Source organism: Camelus bactrianus, chromosome 20 (assembly GCF_048773025.1).
Source record: "Camelus bactrianus isolate YW-2024 breed Bactrian camel chromosome 20, ASM4877302v1, whole genome shotgun sequence".
NCBI lineage: Eukaryota > Metazoa > Chordata > Mammalia > Artiodactyla > Camelidae > Camelus > Camelus bactrianus.
In genome coordinates, this window is record NC_133558.1 from 44136956 (window position 1) to 44161626 (window position 24671).

The following is a 24671-nucleotide window of genomic DNA, read 5'->3' on the forward strand; positions in this document are numbered from 1 at the left end:
TAAAGCTGGCTATAAAATCTTGTTCAATTAAAAAAAAACTTACATAACTGGTTTTTAGGTACTATGTGGATACAGAAAAAACAAAAAATGTGTGAAAGATTGATATTATTAGAACTAAAGTGCTTTGCTGATTGACTTCAAGAAAAGCCTAGATTACTGGTACTGGAATATTTTGCTATCCAGCTGCCTGAGGGCTGGAGAATGGACCTTCTAAACTACAATCTAATTCTAAGATTCTCATCATTCTCTGAAGTTTCAATTGAGAATGAAATTGTTTCAGATCAGGTAGAAATATTTGTTTTTTCCTCTTTCCACCAGAATTTAAAAAAAAAAAAACCACATTTTTCATGATTTGTGATGAACAGGCAACTCTGTGTTTTGATTTATCTCTTTTAATGATCATAATTAAATATGATTCATCATTGTAGTTTCATCAATAAATCAAAGTAGATCACAAGGCAAAATCATCTGTTCTGTATAATCATGCGCACACAGTTTTTAAAAGAAAAATGAGAAAGGTTATCCAAGGAAAGGATTCACTTTAGATTCCTGTGTCATACCTTACTCTCCAAAATTATAGTAGCCATTTTCTCAATATCCACTCTGTATTAAACAGACATGAATTCAAATAGGCCTACCATCTCACAAAAAAATACTTTTGGAGACACTTACTGTTAAAACTCAACTTACTAATGCATGTTATTTGTTCATAGCAAAACAGGTAGATTCAATCTCATGAAGATTGCATTTACCTGCAGGAGCATCCCCAGTTGCAGGAACTCAAAGTTCAGCCAGACAGATAAAACTTGCTGACCAAGGGGTAGTGCAAACTACAGGCAAGATAAAATAAACTGTGAATGTGATGGGATGAGGACGGTCAATAGTCCAAGATGAAGCTGCATCATGCCTCAATGGGTAGATAGAGTAAAAAAACAGGATATCTGGGAGCATATAGTTCAGGAAAAAGTTGAGAGATGCCTGGGACCTCAGTTTTCTCACCTGTAAATGAAGCTAAATATATACCCTATGGGATAGGATATTGGGAGGATTGAATGAGATGCATATAAACATTTAGCACACTGCCTGGCACTTGGAAAAGGCCCAATTGATGTTAATTCTTTTAAGAGTTAGTCATACTCTTGTAAGAATTGACTAGTAAAGAATGTGAAATAATCCCTTGCTGAATGTATTGTTTATCAGCACATTTCTGGGTCATCTTTGTAATATTGCAATACCAACTCCTACTTAGCTTGTGGTCAGTTATGAATTCCAGGTCTCTTAAACTATGCTTGTTTTTAATGAGATCTCTTTTATCCTATATCTGTGGTTGTCTTTTTTTTTTTTTTAATCTTTAAGCTTGTTCCTAATACTTTGTGCTTTCTCCTGTTGACATTATTCCTGCCTCATAGGACCTTTCTTCCAGTGTATCAACATTCACTTTATATGTTATTTCTGTGCCATAACCCTGCCAGATTTAACGTTATATGGACATTTAATTAACACGTTCTTAATTTCTTAGTCCTATAGACTTGACCAAAATTCCTATCCCCTTGCCTTTGTCCAACAGAGATGCTAGCTCTACTCAAAGGTCCATAGATGCCAAATAAGGGGCTATCAAAGAAGATGGAACATATTGTTTTATAACTTGATATTTTATTCAAACTTCTTTTGGACCCTGGGACACCCAGTTCCAGTCTTAATTCTATGGCTGAATTAGGCTGTAGATAGATGGCTTCTGTTTCCCAACTACTCGAGATTTATTAACAGAAATTTTACTCCCACACTATGGGGTCAACAGCATTTCTTGGGATGTGATTATTATTACAATTCAATTAAACACTTTCATAAATGTATAATAAAATACAAAATCAAATGGGATGAAATTTAGCTCTTTAATTTTAATCTGCTGGTTGAAGAATGCAAAGAAATCAATTTGGGATTTTTTTCTAGTTTTTGTGAAAGGTAAATATTTCAAAACAACCATTGTTCATTGCAGATTGCTTGTGTTTAGCATATCTTCTGAAATACAAATTGTTTTCATGGAAATAATTGAAAGAAATTAAGAATGAATCATTGAGTTTAACTGTAGCATGAGACTATCCAAAAGTTCATCAATTCATATTATATGAAGAAATTGGGAAACTAAATGGGCATCATTTGGTCTAGTCTTCAGAGTAATTATTCTTCAGTTGATTTAACATACTAGATAAAATGAAGGTTAATGCCTATACTAATTATGAAAAACTTTGTTAGTTTTTATTGAGTATTGAAACACACACAAATTAATTCTGAGCTGTATTATATTGCATTAAATCACTATCATATATAAAACACATAGATCAGAAGATGTCAAAATTTAGCTATAATATGAGTTAATACAAGACACATTTGATCTCTGTTAGAGGAAAGAATTTCACTGGAGAATAATAAATAATGAGGGATATTGCTTCTGAAATAGTATTTTGGGTTATTAGGGGCCACAGGCAAAGAAGAGGTGGTGGCAGTTCCGCTTCTCCCTTGTGTTAATGAGAAAATAATTGTTTGAGGATGTCTTTGGTTCCAAGCAAAATCCCAGTGGGGAGAGCTTTGAAGATTTGTTCTTCATACACTTTGAGAGAAGAGAGTGCTAAAAAGACCTTAGAAAGATGTTAATCAAAATTGTTAAAGTGTTCTTTATTTTAGATCCAGTATTCTAAATCTCCTTCACTGGAGGAAAAAAAATACATTCAAATAAACCTCCTTTTCTGTACAGATCCCTGTATTGCTTATTGAATTTGTCATTTTGGGTGCACTGTAATATATTTAATGTCGGTTCATCTTGAGTTCCCCGAGAACCTTGATTCTGCTTCATAGAGCAGTCAGTTGATTTCTGCTTTAGCACACCAGAATGGCCGTAGTGTTGCCCTCACAACAGTATCCCTCCTACCCCCTTTCTCTCCATAATGTAGATTTAATGCCCATGTAGATGTTTCACAAAGAAGTTACATAATTCTATGGTTTTCTTCTCCAGAATAAATAAAATCTTCACCGATTTCCTGCATAGAGGATCCTGCAGGAAGTGGGAGTGATTTTCACTTGGCCCATGATTCTCAATTCAATTTACATTTTGTTTAGTCTGGTGACTCTTGGCTTTGTTCTAGGTGTGCTGAAAGGAAGATCAACTTAAAGATATTTATATATGGAAGTAAAGATTCCATTCATCAGGATCTCTAACAGATTTGCTTTTCTTGACTTTGACTTCAGGGAAGAAGCAAATTGAGACAATAAGCTCTCAGTGACTTATTTTAGTAAGTTATTTAGTGTGTCTTGAAGTCAGTATAAATTTGGTTTAGAACTGTATACTTTTACTTACATTCTTGAACAATCATAATCTGACCAGCATTCTGGCTTTGAGGCTCTACAGGCTGTCAATCAACTGACATTATTTAGATTACTATGTAAACCACTGATTCAATTATTTTCCATATTCTTTATTTACTATGCCATAAAATGGATGAATACACATTATAATGATGGTAAATAAAAAGTTTTGACATAAAAAAGGATTTCAATAGCCAGAAAATCCCATTTTCTGAGCATTTTAGTTAAGTTTCCTTGAACCTAGAACTATCACTTGTCAGATTACCCAGCTTGTTGCTCCATAGCTAGTTTAGATGAAGACTTGTACTGAACAATTTTATAATCAACATGGTAACTGAGATGTGGGAACTGGACCTGGCGTTCTAGGACTTAAGTTCAAGTCCAAATTTTGCCATTAGTCAGCTATGTGACCAAGTTAATGAATTTTCCCAAGCCTTATTTTTCACATCTCTAAAACAGGGATGACAGTACTCAAGGTACAAGGCTGATAAAAATGTTAAATGAAATAATGTATAAGAAAATATTTTGGAAACTGTAAAATGTCAGCTATCATTTTGTTATTCACACAAATGGCATTTTAAAGACTAGAGGGTTGTATTGATCTTTATACTCTCCAGAGTATCCAAATCACTTTGGTGCTTAATCCTTATTTTTTAAAGCACATGAGTGCTCCCCTTCTACTCAAACTGCCCTTGAGTATTGCTACCAATTTTCCTAGATCGATAAAGATGAAGGATAAAGAAAGATACAAGAATACTTTGATATTTGGTATTGATTAACAACAAGTACAAAAGATAATGTATTTTTTGGGGCAAAGCCTCACACCTCATAAAACTGCCCTCTTGGCTAGATATCCGGATACCACATATGATGATTTCATTTCCAAAATTCAGATTCCCTATGTAGTTTATTTATTTATTTATTTGCTTATTCTAGAGTGCTAGGCTAGTCTGCCTGCTTTTAATTTATATCTATCGAATATATTATATGGGCAAATAACATATAGACATCCTATTCCGTTATATAGTAGTTCATTTGGGCTTTCCTAGGAGAAATTGGTTTGTTTCCTGAGGAGAACAGAAACCCCCATTGCTCCCACCTACCTGTCCCTCTGCAAGAGAAGTAAGAATTTCCATCTGAGCACTATTAGCCTATTGGACAGTATTCCAAAAGAAGCAGGGAAGAAGTTTACTGTCCAAATCATTTTAGTCTAACCAAGACCAGACTCTGGAGAATGTCCTGGAGAGAACAATGCTATAACATTGCTTTCACACCGAGAAGTAAAATTGCTCTTTAAATGAGCTTTTGTTGTGCTTTCTACCTGCTATGATTTTAAAGTTAACTTTTGCACTATTTGTTTTCATTTTTGGAAGTAACTTATGATATTACACTGTCAGTTATGTGCAGTAATAAGGCTAACCTATATAATTGATATCCACTGGTAATCATAAAGCCTTGTTTTTGAGCTTACATCTTCAACCTTCTTTCTCTTAAATCCACTTGAAATAAAACAAAAACAAGAACAAAACAGAGTAGCTAATAAGCAGCAACAAAATGCAGTGCTTGTGCTTCCCTCCTTCCCTTCTCACCCTACACTGGAGATGTTAATGAACAAAGACATGCCTAAAAGCCAGGCAATCAGAAGGAGGAAAAGTGGAGGTCATGGATAATCTGGAAAATGAATAATCAGTGTCTTGATAATGTGTGGTGAATACACTCATGTTTATGTAAGATTCTTCTTAAGTGACACAAACATCTTCCATCCCACCTGCTACTCCAGGGATTTGATTTCCTCTCCTCCTTAGGAAAGGAAGTCACCTAAGTTAGGGACTGCCCATTTCCTTGTCTCAAAATCATCCATAAAGCCCTAGAATGACAGAGAAGGGATATCACAGGTCATCAAGCAACTCCTTACAATTTAGAGGATGAGCAACTGGGATCCAAGGAGAGAGAGAAATGACTCATCCAAGGTAAAATGACTGCTTAATAGCAGAGCTGGGACTAAAAGCCAGATTTTCTGACTCTTAAGTCCAACACATCACAACTGTCAATCTCAATACTTAATTACTCTAAAGTAGTCACAGAGAAGTTAGTTCTGTTGATTTTATCTCTTCATTTTCTCCCTGTGATGGAAGATGCTGAACATTCTCTCCTCTGATTTTCTTCTACTGTGTTTAGTTCCCTTTTCTCCATCCTCAGTGCCATTTTTTCAGTTTAGGTTGTCATCATCTCTCACAACGTATCCTCCTGCCTTCAATCCCCTTTTACTCCATTAACCACACTGCTATCAGAGTGGGTGTTTAAAAATAAGATCTAAAGACTGTCTTCTTCTGATTAAGATCATTCGAAGGCTTATCACCACTTATTTCACTTACTCCAGCATAAACTCCAAACAAGCCTCATCATGGTCTAATCCTTAAATTCTTCTCTAAGCCTCATGTTTCATTGCTCTTCTCAACTCCCCCATCAACTCTTTTCATTATATGACAACACAGCTTAAAATAGTACTTTGTGTCCCTAAGGTGCTATGTTGGTTCTTGTTTCTGAGATTTTGCATCTATTATTCACTAGAGTAATCTCCTTTCCTCTGTAAATAGGAAAATACTCAATCTTCAAGATCCAGCTAAAGTTTTCCTTTTGATGACGTTTTCTCCATCACTCCAGCAGAATTAATTGCACTCTTTTTATGACATCACTGTACCATTTACATATTTCATTATAGTAATATATGATAAATATTTGTATGTAACTCCTGTATTGTAATGTAAACTTCTTGAAAGAAGGAGTTTTGTCTATATCCCACCCTCCTTCCTTCTTTACACAGTGCCTGAATGTGGGGTTCGATAAATAAGAACTTGATGTGGTCATGCCCAATATACTTTGTAGGTCACAAAGATGACCAGTCATTTAATTTAATAAATATTGAGGATCCATTTTTTTATGTTGGGCTCTGTCATTCTGGTTAATATAACCTTCATGTTCATTTGAAAAAGTGTCAATCATTCTTTCAAAAAACTAGTATAGGAGGCAGAAGATAATGAATTTGTTTGGAAAGCACATTTACAAGTAAGCCCACAACAGAAAACTGTCTCTGTAACATATTTCTTTTTAATAAAGTAAATACATGGACATTAGAGCTGCTGTTTCAGTCCTTAGTACCTAAACCTTATGTCACCATCAGGAGCAAATATAATTACATATCCAAAATGTGAAAAATTCTAGTACATTAACACTGAAAAGTAACTCAATACATTGTGTTTGCTGGCACATAATTGACAAACATTAAGGGAATACAGTGTTGTTTATTCACACCTTGAGCTGGAAACAAACCTAATGCAACAGGATATTTTCTATGTTTTAACAACTAACAGGATAATTAAGGACTGATGTTTGGGTAATTTTGCTTGTTCGTCTGTTTGAATTTTTGTCTGAAATTTCACATGACTGAAAATTTGGTAAGTATTGCAAATGTAAGGCCATTGTGTCTGGCAGAATTTTTTGGTCTGCATCACTGCTGCCTTGGCTTCTCTGCTTCCTTCTCCACTTCCTCCATCTTCTTTCAACATCATTTGCTTTGCGAGTTCGGACAATTGCAGAAAGAACTGTGTGGTTCATAGCTCTTTTAGTGCTAATCTTGTGTATACAGCTGAGGTTCAGGTTTGGGCATCATTCCCCATGAATCTAAGACCTTACCTCCTTATGTCACAGAGGTTGCTGCATCTCTGGCGAACTCTTGTGGTTTTGTGCAGAGAAATCAGAAATGAGTTGATGTACCCATTTTGTCAGAGTCATAGCCAAAAACACATCAATGAGGAATCAACACCACCAAACAAGCAAGTTTGTCCTCTATAGTTTAAAAGGAATACGTGATCCAAGAATAACTGTTAGCCACTTCATTAACTCCTTGATGCAGTCTTTATTTTTGGAATGGATTCCAGCTACCAACATTTGATGCTGTCCCAGTGATCATTCCCCAGGCATTCATGTATATCCTCAAGATGTTAAAAATCCCAAGGCTCATTTATTGGAAAAATGTAACAAAGTCTTACCACATTGCAATGCCATGCCTAATGGATTTGTGACTCTCATACTAAGGGTTATGATATCTGTATATAAAAATGAAATATATATAATATACAAGATATATCTTAAATTAATTAAGATATATAGTTATATCTTAATTTCCCTCATAAGGTTATAAATTTCACATGCCCACGGGTAAATGCAACCATTCAGCATTTTGTATTTGGTGTTTTATCAGTCAAACCATAGCTTGGAGCAATTTGAGAATGAATTAGGGGACAGCTCTATGCTACAGTGCAAACAAGAAAGTGTTATTTCTCTAATTCCACAAGTTCCACAAGCATAGTTTTGGTTGTTTGAGTGGTGAGAGGGAGTGTACTTAGTCTTTTTTTTCCCTAGAAATAAATGATATTAGAGGTGAAATAATGAATGAATGAATACATTAATGAATGAATGATGGTGATAACCTTTTATCCAGTGTCACGGTAATAGAATAGCATAAAATTGAATAGAATGTGGGGCCATTTACACTAAAGGGGATGAAGAATAAAAGTAATTAGGTCTATTTTGGAGAAAGAAAAGCAGCACCTAGCTGTATTCAAGGCAAGCCCTTAGCATGATAGGAAAGTTGGTACAGTTTGACTTGAATTCCCCTTTGATAATTTTTAACGCTGTTTCCATAATTTTCCCAGTTCTTGTGTACTTGTTCTTAAGGATTTTGGCTCCCTGAAAGCTATGTGTGTTGACCTTCTCTAGCACACATCACTTCAATGCCCTAGACATTTCCAGATTGCTTTTTTACTACCTACATGCCCTGAGATCCAACTTTTTGGGATCTTACCCTGTGATGGGGCTACTGGGATGCTTTAAACAATTAATAGCTGAATGAGTAATTCTTCTTGAAAAGTAATGTTTGCTTCTCAACTGAGACCTTCCAGGCCTTTAACTTTAAGGAATAATTATAATGATAAATATTTCAACAAATGTATAGCAAACAACTTGTGTGTCTTGGCACAACTATGGATATAAAGACATAAAGAAGACATCTCTGCACTTTAAGTTTAATGGATAAATAGATATGTAAGTAGGTGCTTAACAGTGATATGCTAATTGCTGTAATAGAGAGATGGACACAGAGAAAGGAGAAGGCTAACTGCCTGAAGAATTACAGTAAACTTCATAAAGGAAGTGAAGTCTGAATTATTCTACAATGTTGTTAGTAATTAGCAGATTTATATTTAAAAATTACTCTGGCAACAGAACAATTGGAGGAGACAAAGACTAGAAACTGTTTCAGTGCTTCAGGGAGAGGTGAAGATAGCATGAACTAAGAGAATAGGAAGGAAACAAAGGAGAGTTGAAATGTTTCATTCTAACTTTTGTAGATAGAATCAACAGGACTTGATTGGTGACTTTTTTGGTATATGAAATATGAGAAAGAAGGATGTGCCTAGGACAAATCCCAGATTTCTGGATTAGGGGTCTATGTGAATGGTAGTGTTGTTAAGTGATTCAAATCACAAGAGAAGGAGCAGATTAGGGGTGTGTGGTGGCAGTAAGACATTAGCTTTTCCCTTCTTGGTCAAAGGATGAATAATTCAGGATGGCTATGGTAGGTGAGCACACATAGTTCAGTTCTCTAGCTCTTTAACAGTTAGAAAGTTTTGGCCAAACTGCTTAATTTGGATGACATTATCCATATTGTACAGAACCTTTTATTTGCATTCTTCACTGTTATAATAGTGCTATACATATGAAGCAAGTATACTCCAAACTAATCTTCAATAGTGTGGACTTGGGGGAAAAACAAAACAAAGCAAATTTCTTTATCAAAAAAAAGATCTTGTCCATTGTTCTGTCATGGTGTATGAAATCCTCTGTCATTTACTACAATACTTTAGTCTTAAGGTACTATAGTATCTGGTAATAAGTTAGACACAATTTGTTTACTTTTGTAAATGAATACTACTACCCTGAATGGTTAGACTTTGAGATGTGGGAAAAGGAAATTTGAGAGCATAGGACGGTCACTTTATAGGTCTAGGAAGGGCCTCTATGGTAGGAAAACATGGGCTGTATGGGAGTAGCCAGGGGTGGTGCGGGGTTGGTGGTGGTGGGCAGCGGCTTTCCCCATCATGGATCTCTGGGAATCTCCATCCTGCCTTTTGCCCTGCCTCTGCCTTTCTCTGTTGAGCGTTCTGTGTACTCTGTGGCTCTCCCTTGAGTTTTCCATTTCCCTAGGTCTTTCTGTGCATGTCTCCCCTCCACGTGTTTTTCTCAGTGTTTCGGTTGATTTTGATCCTGATGTCTGTCTCTCCATATCTGTCCATGGCTGTCTTTTCTGTCTGTTTCAGTCTGTGGCTCTCCCTGTCTCTTTGCCTCTCTCTGACTATGTTTTCTAGTCTATCTCTGACTCTCTGTCTTTACCTCTCTCCGTCTTTATTTCTGTCTCTCTGCATCTTTATGTGTCTGCATCCAACTCTCTCTGTGTCCCATTCTCCGGCTCGCTCCCTGTCACTCTCCTGTCCCCCCACCCCCTACCTAGGAGTCTCCCCTCCCCTTCATCATGTCACCCCTGGCTCTCTGAGGGTCTCTGCCCCTAGGATGGCTCCGGAAGGGGCGGCCGTGGCCCTGAAGGGGGGATACAACGAGCTGTGTGACATCTGGTCACTGGGCATCACAGCCATTGAATTAGCCGAGCTACAGCCACCCCTCTTTGACGTTCACCCTCTCAGGTAGGCAGGTGTGGCAGGTCCACCTGGTCCCAGAGATCCCACTCGACTCTGACCCTGAACACCACCCCCCGCCTGCTTCCCCACATCAAGACACCCCTACAGGGGATCCCTCTCCCTTCGAGCCCAACCCGAGAACCTCAACCCAGAAAGCATTTTCTCCAGTCCACACCAGGAGCCCCCAATGCAGGGAGTCCTGCCTTGAGGCTCCCCTGAGACTTCTGGAACTCTGTCACATGATGAGCAGCATCCCCTGGAAGTGGCGTCCTATGCATCGTAAAACCTACCCCTCATTCTCCTCCTGTCCCTCACTGCTCTCTGCTGACCTCAGTGCCATCGGGGGTCCCTCACATCGTGAGATCTGACCTCCACTGGGAAGTCTGAATCCCATGTTCTGTCCTTGCTTTCTAGAGTTCTCTTCCTCATGACCAAGAGTGGCTATCAGCCTCCTCGGCTAAAGGAAAAAGGCAAATGGTAGGAGAGAGTCATGGGAAGGCGGGGGAGAGAGGGCAGAATCAGGGCTGATGGTCTGATGGGAGGGTCTCTGGTCCCCTCATCCCAGAACTTGCCTTTTGGGGGGGTTATTTATTTATTTATTTATTTACTTTTAGAGGAAGGGGTTGAACCTAGGGCCTCCTGCATGCTAAGCATGCGCTCTAACACTTCAACTGTACCCTCCCCGAGTACTTGCCTTTTTCTTCCCAAGGTCGGCTGCCTTCCACATCTTCGTCAAAGTCACCCTCAACAAGAGCGCCAAGAAACGACCTGGCGCCACCAAGATGCTCAGTGTAAACCTCCCCTCCCTGAGCAGCCTTCCCAAACTCACCCCCTGTGGGAACCCCCCAGGGCCACCCTCGGCTCCCTAGAACACTGATGATTTTATTCCACAGAATGCCTATGGCCCTTTCAAAGTCCCTGCTCCCTCTGAAATCCCCAGGGCTCCGCCTTCCAAGACCCTCCAAACTGTACCCCAGACCTTTCCCCCAAGATATGCTGAGTTCTAAAACCTCACAAGTTGCCAACGGCTTCAGGACCCATTCCTGGGGGTTCTCTGGAATTCCAGGGGACACCCGAGACACCTCTGGCATTCTCCAACTTCTCTGAATTCGTCTGATCCCTTCAGACACCTCAGAATCCCCCAGGTGGCAGCTGCCCAGACTTCCCCGCCTTCTTCCTCTATTGGCACCTTCACCGCCAGATTCCCTTAGATGGGTTCTCAAGCCCCTGTGCCAGCCCTCTCCCTGCAGCCCAGCCCTCTGTCTGCTGACCGCCTCCTCCTCCCACCCCCAGCACCGACTGGTGTCCCAGCCCGGGCTAAACAGAGGCCTGATCCTAGAGCTTCTTGACAAACTGAGGAACCCAGGGAAGGGGGCAGCTGTTGGCGAGATTGAAGATGAGGAGCCTGAGGTGAGTGGGCCTTGCTCGGATGACAAAAGCACTGGACGGTCCCCACCTTTGCTCAGGCTGCTCCCCTGCCTGGGGTGTCCCCTTGTTGCCTCTCTTAGAAGGAGAAAAGCCAGGGAGCATGGGGGGCTTGGCACAGAGCTGGGGGCACAGAGGTTACGGGAGAGCCGAGGGCTCCAGACTGGGCTGCTGGAGGCCGGTGGGCCTGACGCGGCTGCCGCTCTGCCCAGCTACCCCCCGCCATCCCTCGGCGGATCCGATCCACCCATCGATCCAGCTCTGTGGGGATCCCAGATGCGGACTGCTGTCATCAGTAGAGAATCCTTAAGATTAGGAGACCCTTGTAACCCCCTCATCAGATTGCCAGAGACCCCAGAGACCCTACTCGCTTCTAAACAGACCCTCAGAGGCCCCCCATTACCATCTGATCCCACAAGAGGCCCCAGAGAACCTCATCTACGAAATGATTCTAGAGACCCCTACCTCTCTGCTCTGCACACGGACCCCATAAGATTTCCTATAACCACCAGGACTCCCAGAGACCTCAGAAACCTTGTTCTGATCCCAGATACCCAAGTGGAATCTAAAAACAAACACTCTATAACCATGTTGAGCCCCCATCTCCCTGATCACAAATCTTGACCCCAAAATGAGACCCCTGTAAACCAAGATCCCTCCCCTGAAGGGACAGCTCTACTCCTAAGATCCTGGCTACAGACCACTCCCCCACCCCACTTCTATTCTTTCTATTCCCGAATCCATGTCCCCAGCTCACTGTGTGTCACCTGCATACCACCCCACCCCAACCCCCATGGCGGCACATGGAGTTCAGGAAGCTCAGAGGCATGTAGTCCAGACCCACAGCTGACACGGTGAGATGCCTCCCCACTGCCCCACCGCCCTCCCCTCCCCCTGGGCCACTGCTGACTCTTTCCTATCCCACAGGCTCGCTTACAACCCCCTGGAGGCTTCAAGAGCAGCAGTCCTAGGTCAGGGACCCTCAGCGTGGGAGGGGGGCTGGGATATGTGTGGGGACCGCCCGAGGATCACGCCTGTCCCTCCTCAGGAGGAACCTGTCAGAGTCCGAAGATGACTACGACAACGTGGACATGTGAGAGAGCGCCTCAGACCCCACCCAGCCCCACCATCCATGACCCCAACCTCAGCCCCTGCTTTCCTTCCACCACTCAGCCGTGACCCCTGGCTGGACACTCAGTACCCACACCTACCTTCACCCTAACCCTGACCCTCCCACACCAGCCCCCACTCTCCTCCCCACCAACCCTTCACCCCTAACCTCACCCCAACTCAACCCTGGAGCCCCTGCCACATCCTAGTACCCAGCACTCACGTCATTCACTGATTCATGTTGGGCTGCTGCTCCAGACTGAGCTCCTCGACAGCAGGAGCCCTGCCTGCTCTCGCACTGCTGAAGCCGAGCATTGTGCTGGCACACCCTCTGTAGACTCTTTGTGAATGTATGTATGTATGAATGAATGAATGAATGAATGAACAAATGAATGAGTAAACAGATTTTTCTCTTCCTTCCCCAGGCGTGTGGTAGTGGAGACACGCCCAGCAGATGATCTACTGCCCCCAGCAACCTCTATATCCAGGAATGAGTCCCTGGGGTTCGGAGTGGGTGTTAGGAAACAGTCTCTGCACCCCCTCCCCTCCACAGTGGACACAATATAGTGGACATGACATGCCTGTGTCTCCCAATAAATGTGATTTTATCCTCTGCTGTCATCTTGGTTTTCTGGGGGGAGGGGAGGAGGGCCGAATTCCTGGATGCCTACTGAACCCCCCCGCCAAATTCAACGATCCAGTACAACATCAGGGAAGTAGCACAGACTTTATTTCTACAGCACATGGCCACCTCTCCCCCAGCAGCCTTGGGAGGAGGGATTTGGGGACTAAGGGGCTTGCTGTAAGAATAGGGCACTTGAAGTGTGAGTGAAGGGCCAGCTGTGGGTGTCTCAGCTAAGCGGGTCCTCATACTGCTTGAGGAAACAATCACCAGCAGGGGAGACATCCCAACATCTCTCTTGGTACATCTTCCAGACATAAGACTCCTAGGGGTTGGGTTTGGGGAAGAGTTGGTTGGTCACATCTTCAAATGCTTGATAAGATCTGAGCTTTTTACTGCCACCTGCTGATTGAACTTTTATTAAAATTCTCCATGTCCTTGCCCATTTTTCTCCCATTAACACCCCCTTACCTGACCCGTGTGTTCTGTCTCATCCTTGTTTATCAGACACTTCAGGAAAAACCTGGGGTTGGAAGGGCTGTGAGAGATAGGTCAGAACCAGCCTTACTTACCTTCTCCTGATTGGCTGGCTGAGAACCCACCCACATGGAAGCCACAGCCCTTTCCTAACTGACCAAAGCCCGGTATCCCCTCCCTGGATGTTCCCGGCCACGGCCCCACCCTCCTGATTAGCCAGCGGGCCCACACTCACATGTAATTGGCCAGGTTGTGCTCCTCTAGCATGTGGGTCTCGAAACCATGCAGTGTCGTATCAAAGTCATCGCTGCCAATGCTGATGCCGCAGATGAAGCACTTGGTCTGTGGGTGGCAGGAAGCATCAGAGTCGAGGCCCATTTGACCCCCCCAGGGTCCTGTAATCCCTCTGGATCGCCCCCTGATATGGCCTACCTCCATATCGTCCCTCACTTGCTGTTGTTGGTCTCAGAGCTCACCAAGAGCGTCAGTGATCAGACCTGGGGAGGCAGGGTGCAAGTCAGTGCCTAATCTCTGACCAAATTCAGACTGCTCCTTCTTCTGGCTACCCCCTTCTGAGCCTTGCCTCCCATTCCCTAATCTCTCATCTCCCTAATCTCACCCTGCTGCTTGAAAATAATACCTAGCATTTATTGAGCACTTAGCATGAGACCCTTACTACCTATGAATTGACTTATTTCTCACAACGACCCTGTAAGACTAGTATAATTAATATCCCCATTTTACAGATGGAGAAACTGAGGTTCAGAGAGGTAACTTGCCCAAAGTCTCACAGTAGGGAGAAACAGAGCCAGGTCAACCAGATCCCGGGCCTGCACTCTCAGAGGAGCTAGTCTGCCTCTGGGCATCCCCACTCCCACAACCCCGACCAGCACTGACCCTGGATGATGGCCAGCAGGATGACGATGACAAAGAAGAAGAAGGTGATGTCGAAGACCACCCGGTACAGCTCATATTCATCACCTGCTGGGTCCTCAATCTCGTCCCCAATGCCCCCACCAGGTCGGACACCCACGTACATGTGAAACAGGTAACACTGTGGGCGCAAGGTGAGAAGCACATTAGTCATGCATTCAGTCATTCGGTATTCACAAAGTACCTACGGGACCCTGGGCTAGTGGGGCAGGAGACTCACAGTAATGGCTGAGACAGCCCTGGGCTCCGCCCTCACATGGCATCAGACAGTGACAGCCCAGAAATGATCAGGGTTGTGACAGGGACAGCTCAGGCAGAGGGCTGAGGGCTGGGACGGGGAAAGCACAGTGTAATCGGGGGCGAGATGGGGGGAGTACAGGAAGCGCTGAAGCTCTGAAAGCCTCACAAAGCCTGGGTGATCAGGCAAGGCTTCCTAGAAGCAGGGACATGTGTGAACTGGAACTTGAAGGAAATGTTAGGTGGAAGAGAGTGTTCCAGGCAGGGAAAACCACACATGCAACGTCACCACTGGGGAGGAAAGAAGACATCTCGTTCCTGTGAGGAAGTGAAAGAGGGTCAGTGAAGCTGGAAAGTAGAGCTCCCGTGAGCAAGAACAGCAAGAGGAATGAGGTCCAGCCGATGGTCAAGGAGGGCTTCCTGTAGGAGGCAGCACTTAAGTTGAAAGGTGAGGCATCAAGGGAAGGGGTATTTGTACTCAGGGTCTGAGGTGGAGGTGGGGCAGAGAGACCGTCAGATGCAAAGGGCTTGGGTTGGGAGGAAATACATGATCTTAGGGGAACTGAGGGGCACCAGGCAGCCATAGAGCAAAAAGCAAGAAGGACTGTGGTTAGACTCAGGCCAGGCTAGCTATTCCCTGGCTATTCATAAGCCATGCTGAAGGCACTGGGGAACCAAGAGGAAGTTCTGAGAAGAGAGAGGAACATGGTCTGCCTGGCATGTGGGAAAGATTTTACACTATCCTTTTTGTGTCCCTGGGAAGTGGGAGAACCTAGTTGTCTTAGGTAAGGGCTAAGACCAGTGACTGGAGGGAACAAGGCTGAGTGGCAAGGCCAGGTCTGGGTGGTGGGGCTCAAACGTCAGGCTGAGGAGCTGGATAGGTCCCAGGAGCACGGTGCCTGATTACAGGCCATCTTCTGAGATAAAGCCCTGGGGCAATTCATTTAAATGTGGCCCATGCCTCTAGTAGGAGAAACTCAATTTGGTTATGATCATCTCTAGTAGACTAGAAGAGAAAAAAATGAAACCTGCATGGCATTCTTTGGGTGAAACTTTTAATTACAGATAATGATGACAATAGCTCACCTCTATGGAATCCTTGATCCCTACCAGGCAGTGTTCTACAACTATTTATTCTTAGATGATCAGGGAGCATCACTACGTCCTAAAAGCCACCCTAGGATGTAGGCACTGTTATTATACACTCATTTCACAGGTGAGGACACCAGAGCATAGGGAAGCTGAGTAGCCAACCCCAAAACATGTAGCTTGTAAGTCAGGCACTGTGCCTGAGCACCTTTCCAATAATAACAGCTTTAAAAGCTCAAATAATACGACAACAGTGGCTAACGTTTATTGAGCACTGTTCGAAGTACCTCACAAGTATCAGCTCACTGAACCCTCACGATAAGCCTACAAGGTAGGCACTGTTCCTAAGCCCCTTGGCAGATGGGAAACCTGAGGGTCAGGGGTGGTCGGAAGTTGCCCAAGAGCGTTGGGGGGAAGGGCTCACCGTCATCATGTCGTCACACTTCATGTCAGGCTCGTCCTCGTCCTCGCTCTTGCTGTAGAGCTTGCGGAAGAAGTTGAAGGCCACCACGGTGTACAGGTAGAGCACCACCGCCAGGAGGCCCACGGTCATCACCAGCTGGGGGCAGGCAATGGGCGGGTCAGCGCCATGTTCAGCCGGCCCCTCCACCTTGCCCAGCCTTCGGGCTCCTGACCCTGCTGCTACCCAGGTGGCTCTCCCTGCTGGGGCCTCACGACCCACACCCACCCTGGCTCAGCCTACTCGCCTGGCCCCTCCTCACCCTGGCCGCCCAGCCCTCACCCCTCCACCCTTGCTCAGACTGCCATGCTTGGCCCTGCCCGGCTCACATCCCTCAGGCAGTTCCTCTCCACACCTGTTTCCCATCGTGGGTGACGGAGGAGAGGATGGTGCGCAGTGTCTTGACCCCCCATGGCAATGTCCAGGAGGTGAGCAGCGAAAAAGAAGTTGTTGTAGTGCCCCAGGAGGGACATCACCATGTACCAGCCCAGGTTCAGGAAAGACTGTGGGCACACAGAGTCAGGGTCAGAGAGCATTCCTGAGGGTCAAGGAGAGCTCGGGGAGCCCCCGGAACATTCAAGAGGGTCAGGTGCGCTCTGGGGGGTCAGGGTGCCATCGCTGGCTTGGGATTACTTGAGGGATCAGGAACACTCTAGAACAATGGAGCACTCTGGGTGAGAAGCCATCCTGGGTGGGGTTGAGGAGCCCTCTGCAGGACGTAGTCTGGAAATCCAAGAGCATTCTAGGGGACAAGGAGCCTTGGGCGGGTGTTCAGAGGGTGCCCGAGGAACAGAGGTGCACAGAGGCTCAGGACTCAGTCCCTGGTCAGGGCTCCCTGGTGCTGGAGCCCCCAACCCTCCCAGGGCCCTTCTCCTGCAGGTCCCTCCCCCACCTACAAGTCCCTCCTCACATTGTCGGTGAAGATGACCCCGAACTTCCAGATCTGGTACTTGACGCCGATGGACATGAGCCTGTCAGGTGGAGGGAAGAGGGATGGCCAGATGCCGGAGGGTCAGACCCTGGCCACCTCCCCTGCCTGCCCCTGGCCTGGGCAGGATCACCCCTGGCTCACCAGATAAGCAGCCCCGGCGGTGGCTCAGGCTTGCGTTCACTGTGCGCTGTGATCTCCAGCGTGGACAGATCCATGCCCAGCAGCTCGGCGATCCACTCCCGCCCACAGATGTCCCCGTGCTTGTCCAGGACCTGCGCAGGAGAGCAGAGGGCAAGCAGACAGCACTGGAGTGGGGCGAGTCATGGCCTGGGTTGCAGAGGCATCTGGGAACACTCTGAATTTTGTGTGAAAAATTGGGAATGCATTTTTCTGGGAAGAAGGGCCAGAGCTTTTTTCAGATCCTCAGGGGGAGGGTCCAAACGTGATAAAGGTCCAGTTAATTCATTAGCCAAATTATTTGGGATAACATTATTATTAGGCAGGTGGGCAAAGAATCCTATACAACTGGGCCGCCTGTCATCTATGGACTTATCTCCTCCCCCTCACCCCCTTACTCACTCTGCTCCAGCCACACTGGCCCCCCTCACGGCTCCTCAAATACGCCAGGCACGTTCCTCCCCCAGGACCTTTGCACTGGCTGTTCCCCCTGCCCAGGGCGGTCTTCCCCCAGATTTCCCCCTAGCTCACTCCCTTACCACCCTGCACAAGAAAGAGCAACCTCTCTGGGCCAGCACCCACGCACCCCCCAACCCTCTTACTGGACTCTTCTGCAGCACTTATCACCGCCTGAACACCATAAACGTGTTCCTCATCTGTCTGTCCAACTCGAGCATCAAAATGTGTTTACTGCTTGAAACGTACCTACTGCTTGGACTCCACGCCCTCCAAAATTGTTCTTGGCACGTAGTAGGTGCTCAGCAAACATCTGCTGAGTGAATGAACGTATCAGCAAACATGTATCTTTTTTTTTTTAGGTGCAGGTACTGGGGATTGGACCCAGGACCTCATGCATGGTGGGCATGTGCTCTGCCACTGAGCATACCGCAGCCCTGATGTTTTCCTATGGGCCAGATACTGTGCACCTAGTAGGTCATATAAACTTTACAACAACCCTGTGGGGGCGGCCCTCTTATTACCTCACTTTGAACGTGAGGGAAACTGAGACACCGAAAGGCTCACACAGCTAGGAGGAGACAAACAAGACAGTCCAGCTCCCGAGTCAATGTGCTTAAAACACAATGCTTTACTTCCTCCCCTAAAATTAGTATTTATTGAGTACTTACCCTGTGCCAGGCACTGCGTCATGCTTGTTATGCACATCGTCGCTTTCCAGAGAGGGGTGTGTGGTTCTCATGCCTGTTTCCAGATGGGCAAACTGAGGTGCTCCCTCAGCAAATCCCCTCGCCCAAGGTCACACACACAGCGAGTGCCTGATGGGGCTTAGATGGCCAGGTGGCAGGAAGGGACCCAGCCCAGGAGGCCCATCTACTGCCCCATTCACATTCTCTCACCTTCCGCTTGACGAACTTGTCCCAGTAGTTGCTGGGGAAAGACCTGCCGAGAGAAAGAGGCCACAAGATGTCAGGGCAGGAGGGAAGAGGAGCCACCAGCCAGGCCAGGGGGCTTTGGAATTCCAGTCCTTCTCTCACAGGGGACTCCACACAGTGGGGTCGCATCTCACTCGGGGTCAGGCTCTAAAGACCCCGTGCCAGGTGAAGTTTGTCCTTCCCCCCTACTGCCATCTTTTGGGGAGCTTAGGGGAGGTAGGTGGCTTGCATTTGGAGCCGGGATGTGCAAAAACAAAAAACAAAAGACAAACAACATAGACCTGAATTCAGGTGGGGAGGCAGGGCCAGCGGTCTGGCCTTGCTCTGGCTCTGGGGAACGGTGTGCTTCCTCAGTGTTTCATTTAATTTTGTCTGATGAATCAGGCTCTTTAGTTACCAGTTTTATAAATGACGAGTTGATGCTCTAACATCCTGCCAAGGTGGCCAATGGGTTTTGTTAGCAGGGGGTGGGATGGGGAGTGGAACAGAGATTTACTATGAATCCATGGATTTAGATCTATTTGCTGTTTCAATTCATAGCCCTTCCTGTCCTTCCTGATGCTCAGATTGTCCCTGATTTGTCCAGTGGGGACCCCTTCTAGGTGGTGGCTGGGTCCTTTCAGCCTGTCACCATTTTTCATTCAGCACATCCTTGCTTTCTGATAAGGTAATCCACTCTCATCTTGCATTTCCCTGCCCCAGCCCTGAAATCTGCCACTTCTCCAAGCTGCTTGGTTCCTTGTTGAGGAAAATGGTATTTAGAAGTCAAGGTCTTAGATGGGTAGGTATAGATTAGTGGTAGAGCACATGCTTAGCATGCACGAGGTCCTGGGTTCAATCCCCAGTACCACCATTAAAAAAAAAGATAAATAAATAACCTAATACCCCCCTGTCTTGTTGTCCTAAATGCCCAAGTTAATGTCACCCCCTTTGAACACTCAAGCCACCTCAGAATTCAGACTCATAAGAGTTAATTAAGCACATCTTCCTCCTTCCCCTTCCTCCCATCCCTCCTTCCTTCTTTTCTCTCTCCCTCCCTCTCTCCTTTGTCATTCATTCACTTAGCTTATAAGGCCACTTCATATGGCCTCAAGGACCCAGTGATGCTTTCTCTCTCCAAATCCAAGTCCATGATGGACACACTGAGTAGGCCATCTGTGGTCCAGCCGCCTGTGCCTGCTTTAGGTTGTCCTCCTCTGAGGATCTTACCCGTCGTTGGCTATCCAGCCATCCATGCTGGACACACTGACTAGGCCATCTGTGGTCCAGCCAGCTGTGTCTGTCTTAGGTTGTCCTCCTCTGAGGATCTTACCCGTCGTTGGCTAGTCAGCCGTCCATGCTGGACACACTGACTAGGCCATCTGTGGTCCAGCCAGCTGTGCCTGTCTTAGGTTGTCCTCCTCTGAGGATCTTACCCGTCGTTGGCTATCCAGCCATCCATGCTGGACAAACTGAGCAGGCCACGTCTTGTCCAGCCGGCTGTGCCTGTCTTAGGTTGTCCTCCTCTGAGGATCTTACCCGTCGTTGGCTATCCAGCCGTCCATGCTGGACACACTGACTAGGCCATCTGTGGTCCAGCCAGCTGTGCCTGTCTTAGGTTGTCCTCCTCTGAGGATCTTACCCGTCGTTGGCTATCCAGCCGTCCATGCTGGACACACTGAGTAGGCCATCTGTGGTCCAGCCGGCTGTGCCTGTCTTAGGTTGTCCTCCTCTGAGGATCTTACCCATCGTTGGCTATCCAGCCGTCCATGCTGGACACACTGAGTAGGCCATCTGTGGTCCAGCCGGCTGTGCCTGTCTTAGGTTGTCCTCCTCTGAGGATCTTACCCGTCATTGGCTATCCAGCCGTCCATGCTGGACACATTCAGCAGGTCATCTCTTGTCCAGGCAGCTGTGCCTGTCTTAGGTTGTCCTCCTCTGAGGATCTTACCCGTCATTGGCTATCCAGCCGTCCATGCTGGACACACTGAGTAGGCCATCTGTGGTCCAGCCAGCTGTGCCTGTCTTAGGTTGTCCTCCTCTGAGGATCTTACCCGTCGTTGGCTAGTCAGCTGTTCATGATGGACACACTGAGTAGGTCATCTGTGGTCCAGCCGGCTGTGCCTGTCTTAGGTTGTCCTCCTCTGAGGATCTTACCCGTCATTGGCTATCCAGACGTCCATGCTGGACACATTCAGCAGGTCATCTCTTGTCCAGCCGGCTGTGCCTGCTGAGTGCCCTTGGACTACTTATCTTAAACACTCTGTGCATCAGTTTCCCCTCTTGCACGATGGGACAGTAACAACCAGACCTACCTCACAAGGGCCATACAGCACCTAAGAGAGCTCATGCACCAAAGCTTACAGCACAGAAGCTACCATGTGGGGAGCACTCTCTCAGCAGTGTCATCACCAGTAACAACCTCACAAACACAAGCACCGTTATCTACATTTTACAGGTCAAAACCGAGCCCGTGCAACCTGTAAAAATCAACAAAGCACTGAGGCGGAAGACATCAAACGTCCGCCAGCAGGAGAACAGTCCCACGTGGAACACTATACAGCCATGACAACAAACAAATCGCATCCACACAGAGAGGGGATGGATCTCACTAACCCAGGGCTGAGTGGAAGATGCCAGGAGAGCTCCCCGTTCAGAGCAGGCAAACCTGAGCTAAGCTAACTGGGACGCACACGTGTGCGGTAAACCCACATAAAGCTGGGCCGTGAGAGCATAAAGGTGGTGAGCAGGGTGGGGGCGGTTGGCACAAAACATATGAGACAAAGGACAAGGGGCGCCAGCAACACAAAGCTTTGCAATTTGGATGGTGATCACACGGGTGTTCATTTACAATTACTTGCTGAACTCTGTATTTATGTACTAGCCTTTATGTTTTATAACCAATTTTTAAAACGCCATCCCTCCTCCTGCCCCAACTTCCTTGGCTTCCTAATCCTGCACATCAAAGGAAGCCACATCTTATCCAAAATATACAAAGAGTTCATACAACTCAATGTCAAAAACCAAAATAAACCAAACCAAACCAAACAAACAAAAACAAACCACCCTGTTAAAAAAAGGGCAGAAGACCTGAACAGACATTTTCCCAAAGATGTACAGATGGCCAACAGACACAAGAAAAGATGTTCGACGCTGCTAATCACCAGGGAAATTCAAATCAAAACCACCATAAGATATTACTTCACAGCTGTCAGAATGGCTATCGTCAAAAAGGCAAGAAACAACAAAATGTTGGTGAAGGTGTGGAGAAGAGAGAACTCTTGCTGGTAGAAATGTAAACTGGTGCAGCCACTTTGGAAAACAGGATGGAAGTTCCCCACAAAATTAAAAACAGAACTACCAAGTGACCCAGCAATTCCACTCACGACTATATATCCAAAGAAAACAAAAATACCAATTCCAAAAGATACATGCACATTTTCATGGCAGCACTATTTACAACAGCCAAAATATGGAAACAACCTAAGTGTCCATCAACAAATGAATGGATAAAGAAAATGTGACACCTAAACACACACAAAATGGAATATCACTCAGCCATGAAAGAATGAAATTTTGCCATTTGCAACAACATGAATGGACCTCGAGGCTATTGTGCTTAGTGAAATGAATCAAAAGAAGACAAATACTGTATGTTTTGACTTACATGTGGAATCTAAAAAATAATAAATTAAACGAATGTAACAAAACAGAAAGAGACTCACAGATACAGAGAACAAACTAGTGGTTACCAGAGGGGAGTGGGGTTGAGGAGAGGCGAAGACAGGGGAAGGGGATTAAGAGGTACGAAATACTAGGCATAAAATTAGTAAGATACAGGATAATGTACAGCACACAAATATAACTGATATTTTATAACTTTACGTAAAATATAGTCTATAAAAATACGTAACCACTATGTTTCACATCTGAGGCTAATGTAATATTGTAAATCAACCATACTTCAATTAGAAAAGAAAAAAGATAGCCACACCCTGCAGGCTACCCCCAACTCCCACCCCCCCAGTGTTGTGAGTGGCACCATGCTGGCTACTGGCATGGGGGTGGGAATGGAGGTAGAAACTCACAGCTTTAGGACAGCCAGGTTGGCTTCCAGGTCATAGGCATTCTCCTTGGCCTGTGTCTCCACATAGCGCTCCAGGGTGGCCAGATTCTCAGGATTATACCTAGAGGAGAATAAAGATGGATGAACAGAGAGGAGACAGGAGTTGAGCTCAGTTACTCTATGGGGCCAGGGAGGAGGGTCACTGTAGCCTGCGCCTCTCTCTCTTCCTTTCTTCCCTTTCTTTAGCTCTGTCACTGGCCGCTTAGGCTCTACCCAAATACTGAATCAGCTCTATAATTTCTAATAAAACTTATCCACACCCCAGACCTAAGCCAAAGCTCTAAACTGCATCAGAGCCTTGGGTCTTTTCTAGCTTGCCTCCTCAACCTTTCAGACAGCCAGTCATTGCAGACTGTATACCTAGCCTCCTAGACATCTTTGCTACCCACCCTTACCTTCCCTCCCCAGATCTCATTCTGGTCTAGCCCCGTCCTCTCCTGCCTAGCTCCCCTCATCACACCCTGACCACTACTGGTTCTAACTAGCTACTTGGTTTGTTTGGATTCTGAACTGGGAACCCTATGAAAGCATGGCCTGCGGCTGTCTTGGTCAACTCTGGTCTGCAGCATTGCCCAGCACTCACAGACTAGATTTTAGTAAACATGTGTTAAATGAATAATGAGAGGTGAAGGAAGGGAGAGATAAAGAGGCACTAAGAGACACGAAGAGACTGAGGAGCAGACACAGAGAGACATTAAGGCAATTAAAGGGGAGAGTGGCGGTAGGAAACGCTATCTTCTGCCTTTAGGTCTTCGCAGTGCTATTTCCTTAAACACCTCCAGGATGATAGGTGAGAACCCCAGGGCAAGCCCAGGACTGACCACGCCTTACTCCAGAAAGTTCTCTCCTCCGCCCCGCTTGGCCAGAAGCGCTCCCTACCACCGAACTCAGACCTGTCGATACCCTTGAGCGTCTTGCCCACGTTTGCTCTCACCTGCTCAAACATCGCCAGGACTCCGTCGCCTCCCACACCCGGGGTGAAGCCGCAGACCCGGCCGCCGCAGACCCGGCCGCCGCAGACCCGGCCGCCGCAGACCCGGCCGCCGCAGACCCGGCCGCCGCGCACTCCTCGAGGACCGGAAAAGGAAAGATTGGTGGAAACGGAAACTACGTCATTGTTTTCGCTCCGGCGCAGTTAGCGCATGCGTGTATGCTCCACCCGAGCAGAATCAACGGCGTGAGAAAAAGCGTGGTCTAGCCAAGTGCGCAGGCGCCCTCTCGAGGCACGCTGGCCAGGAGGCGGGGCTGAGGTTTTCCCCGGCCTCGCGTACCCTGTTCTAGTGCCTGCGGTGTGCGCGCGAGCTGCCAGGGAAGGAGACGGATCCCTGACGGCGTGCACGCACGTCGCGTTGCTCGCGACCGTGAACTCAAAAGCTGTGCTGGAATGCACGTATCAGTCTCCCTTTGGGCCATGGCCAAGTCCCGAGGAAGGTGCTTTTTGAGGTCCCCTTTGCCTCACGCCATGATCCCTAAAGCAAGATCCGAGCTCCACAATTTCAAGTCCTGAACCCGGTCCCCACGCTGCACCCTGACGCCAGGGTTAGGGGCCTGCAAAGCTGTTGTGCTCTGCCTGTCAGGGACAGGGGTGAGGGGCTCCTGGAC

General features: G+C 46.2%; 2 protein-coding genes across 2 annotated transcripts in view; one reads left to right on the plus strand and one right to left on the minus strand.

Annotated features, from left to right (window-relative positions):
• LOC141574283 (mitogen-activated protein kinase kinase kinase kinase 1-like) overlaps positions 1-13227 on the plus strand; it is a 235052-nt gene extending 221825 nt beyond the window's left edge. Inside the window, exons 7-13 of the mRNA XM_074349054.1 lie at positions 9987-10118; positions 10527-10589; positions 10822-10903; positions 11406-11522; positions 12290-12391; positions 12465-12508; positions 12586-13227. Of these exons, the coding sequence (XP_074205155.1) occupies positions 9987-10118; positions 10527-10589; positions 10822-10903; positions 11406-11522; positions 12290-12370 (475 nt within the window). The 3' untranslated portion in view covers positions 12371-12391; positions 12465-12508; positions 12586-13227. The remainder of the gene's footprint in view (positions 1-9986; positions 10119-10526; positions 10590-10821; positions 10904-11405; positions 11523-12289; positions 12392-12464; positions 12509-12585) is intronic.
• Positions 13228-13355: 128 nt separating this feature from the next.
• On the minus strand, positions 13356-24533 carry LOC141574146 (ryanodine receptor 1-like). The gene is given in 15 exon segments (XM_074347936.1): positions 13356-13594; positions 13741-13807; positions 13982-14088; positions 14179-14243; positions 14644-14800; positions 16430-16564; positions 16821-16874; positions 16876-16968; positions 17376-17436; positions 17538-17668; positions 18929-18971; positions 23032-23130; positions 24004-24137; positions 24229-24448; positions 24529-24533. Coding segments are annotated over 15 exon segments (1467 nt in total). The 3' UTR covers positions 13356-13498.
• Positions 24534-24671: the final 138 nt, after the last annotated feature.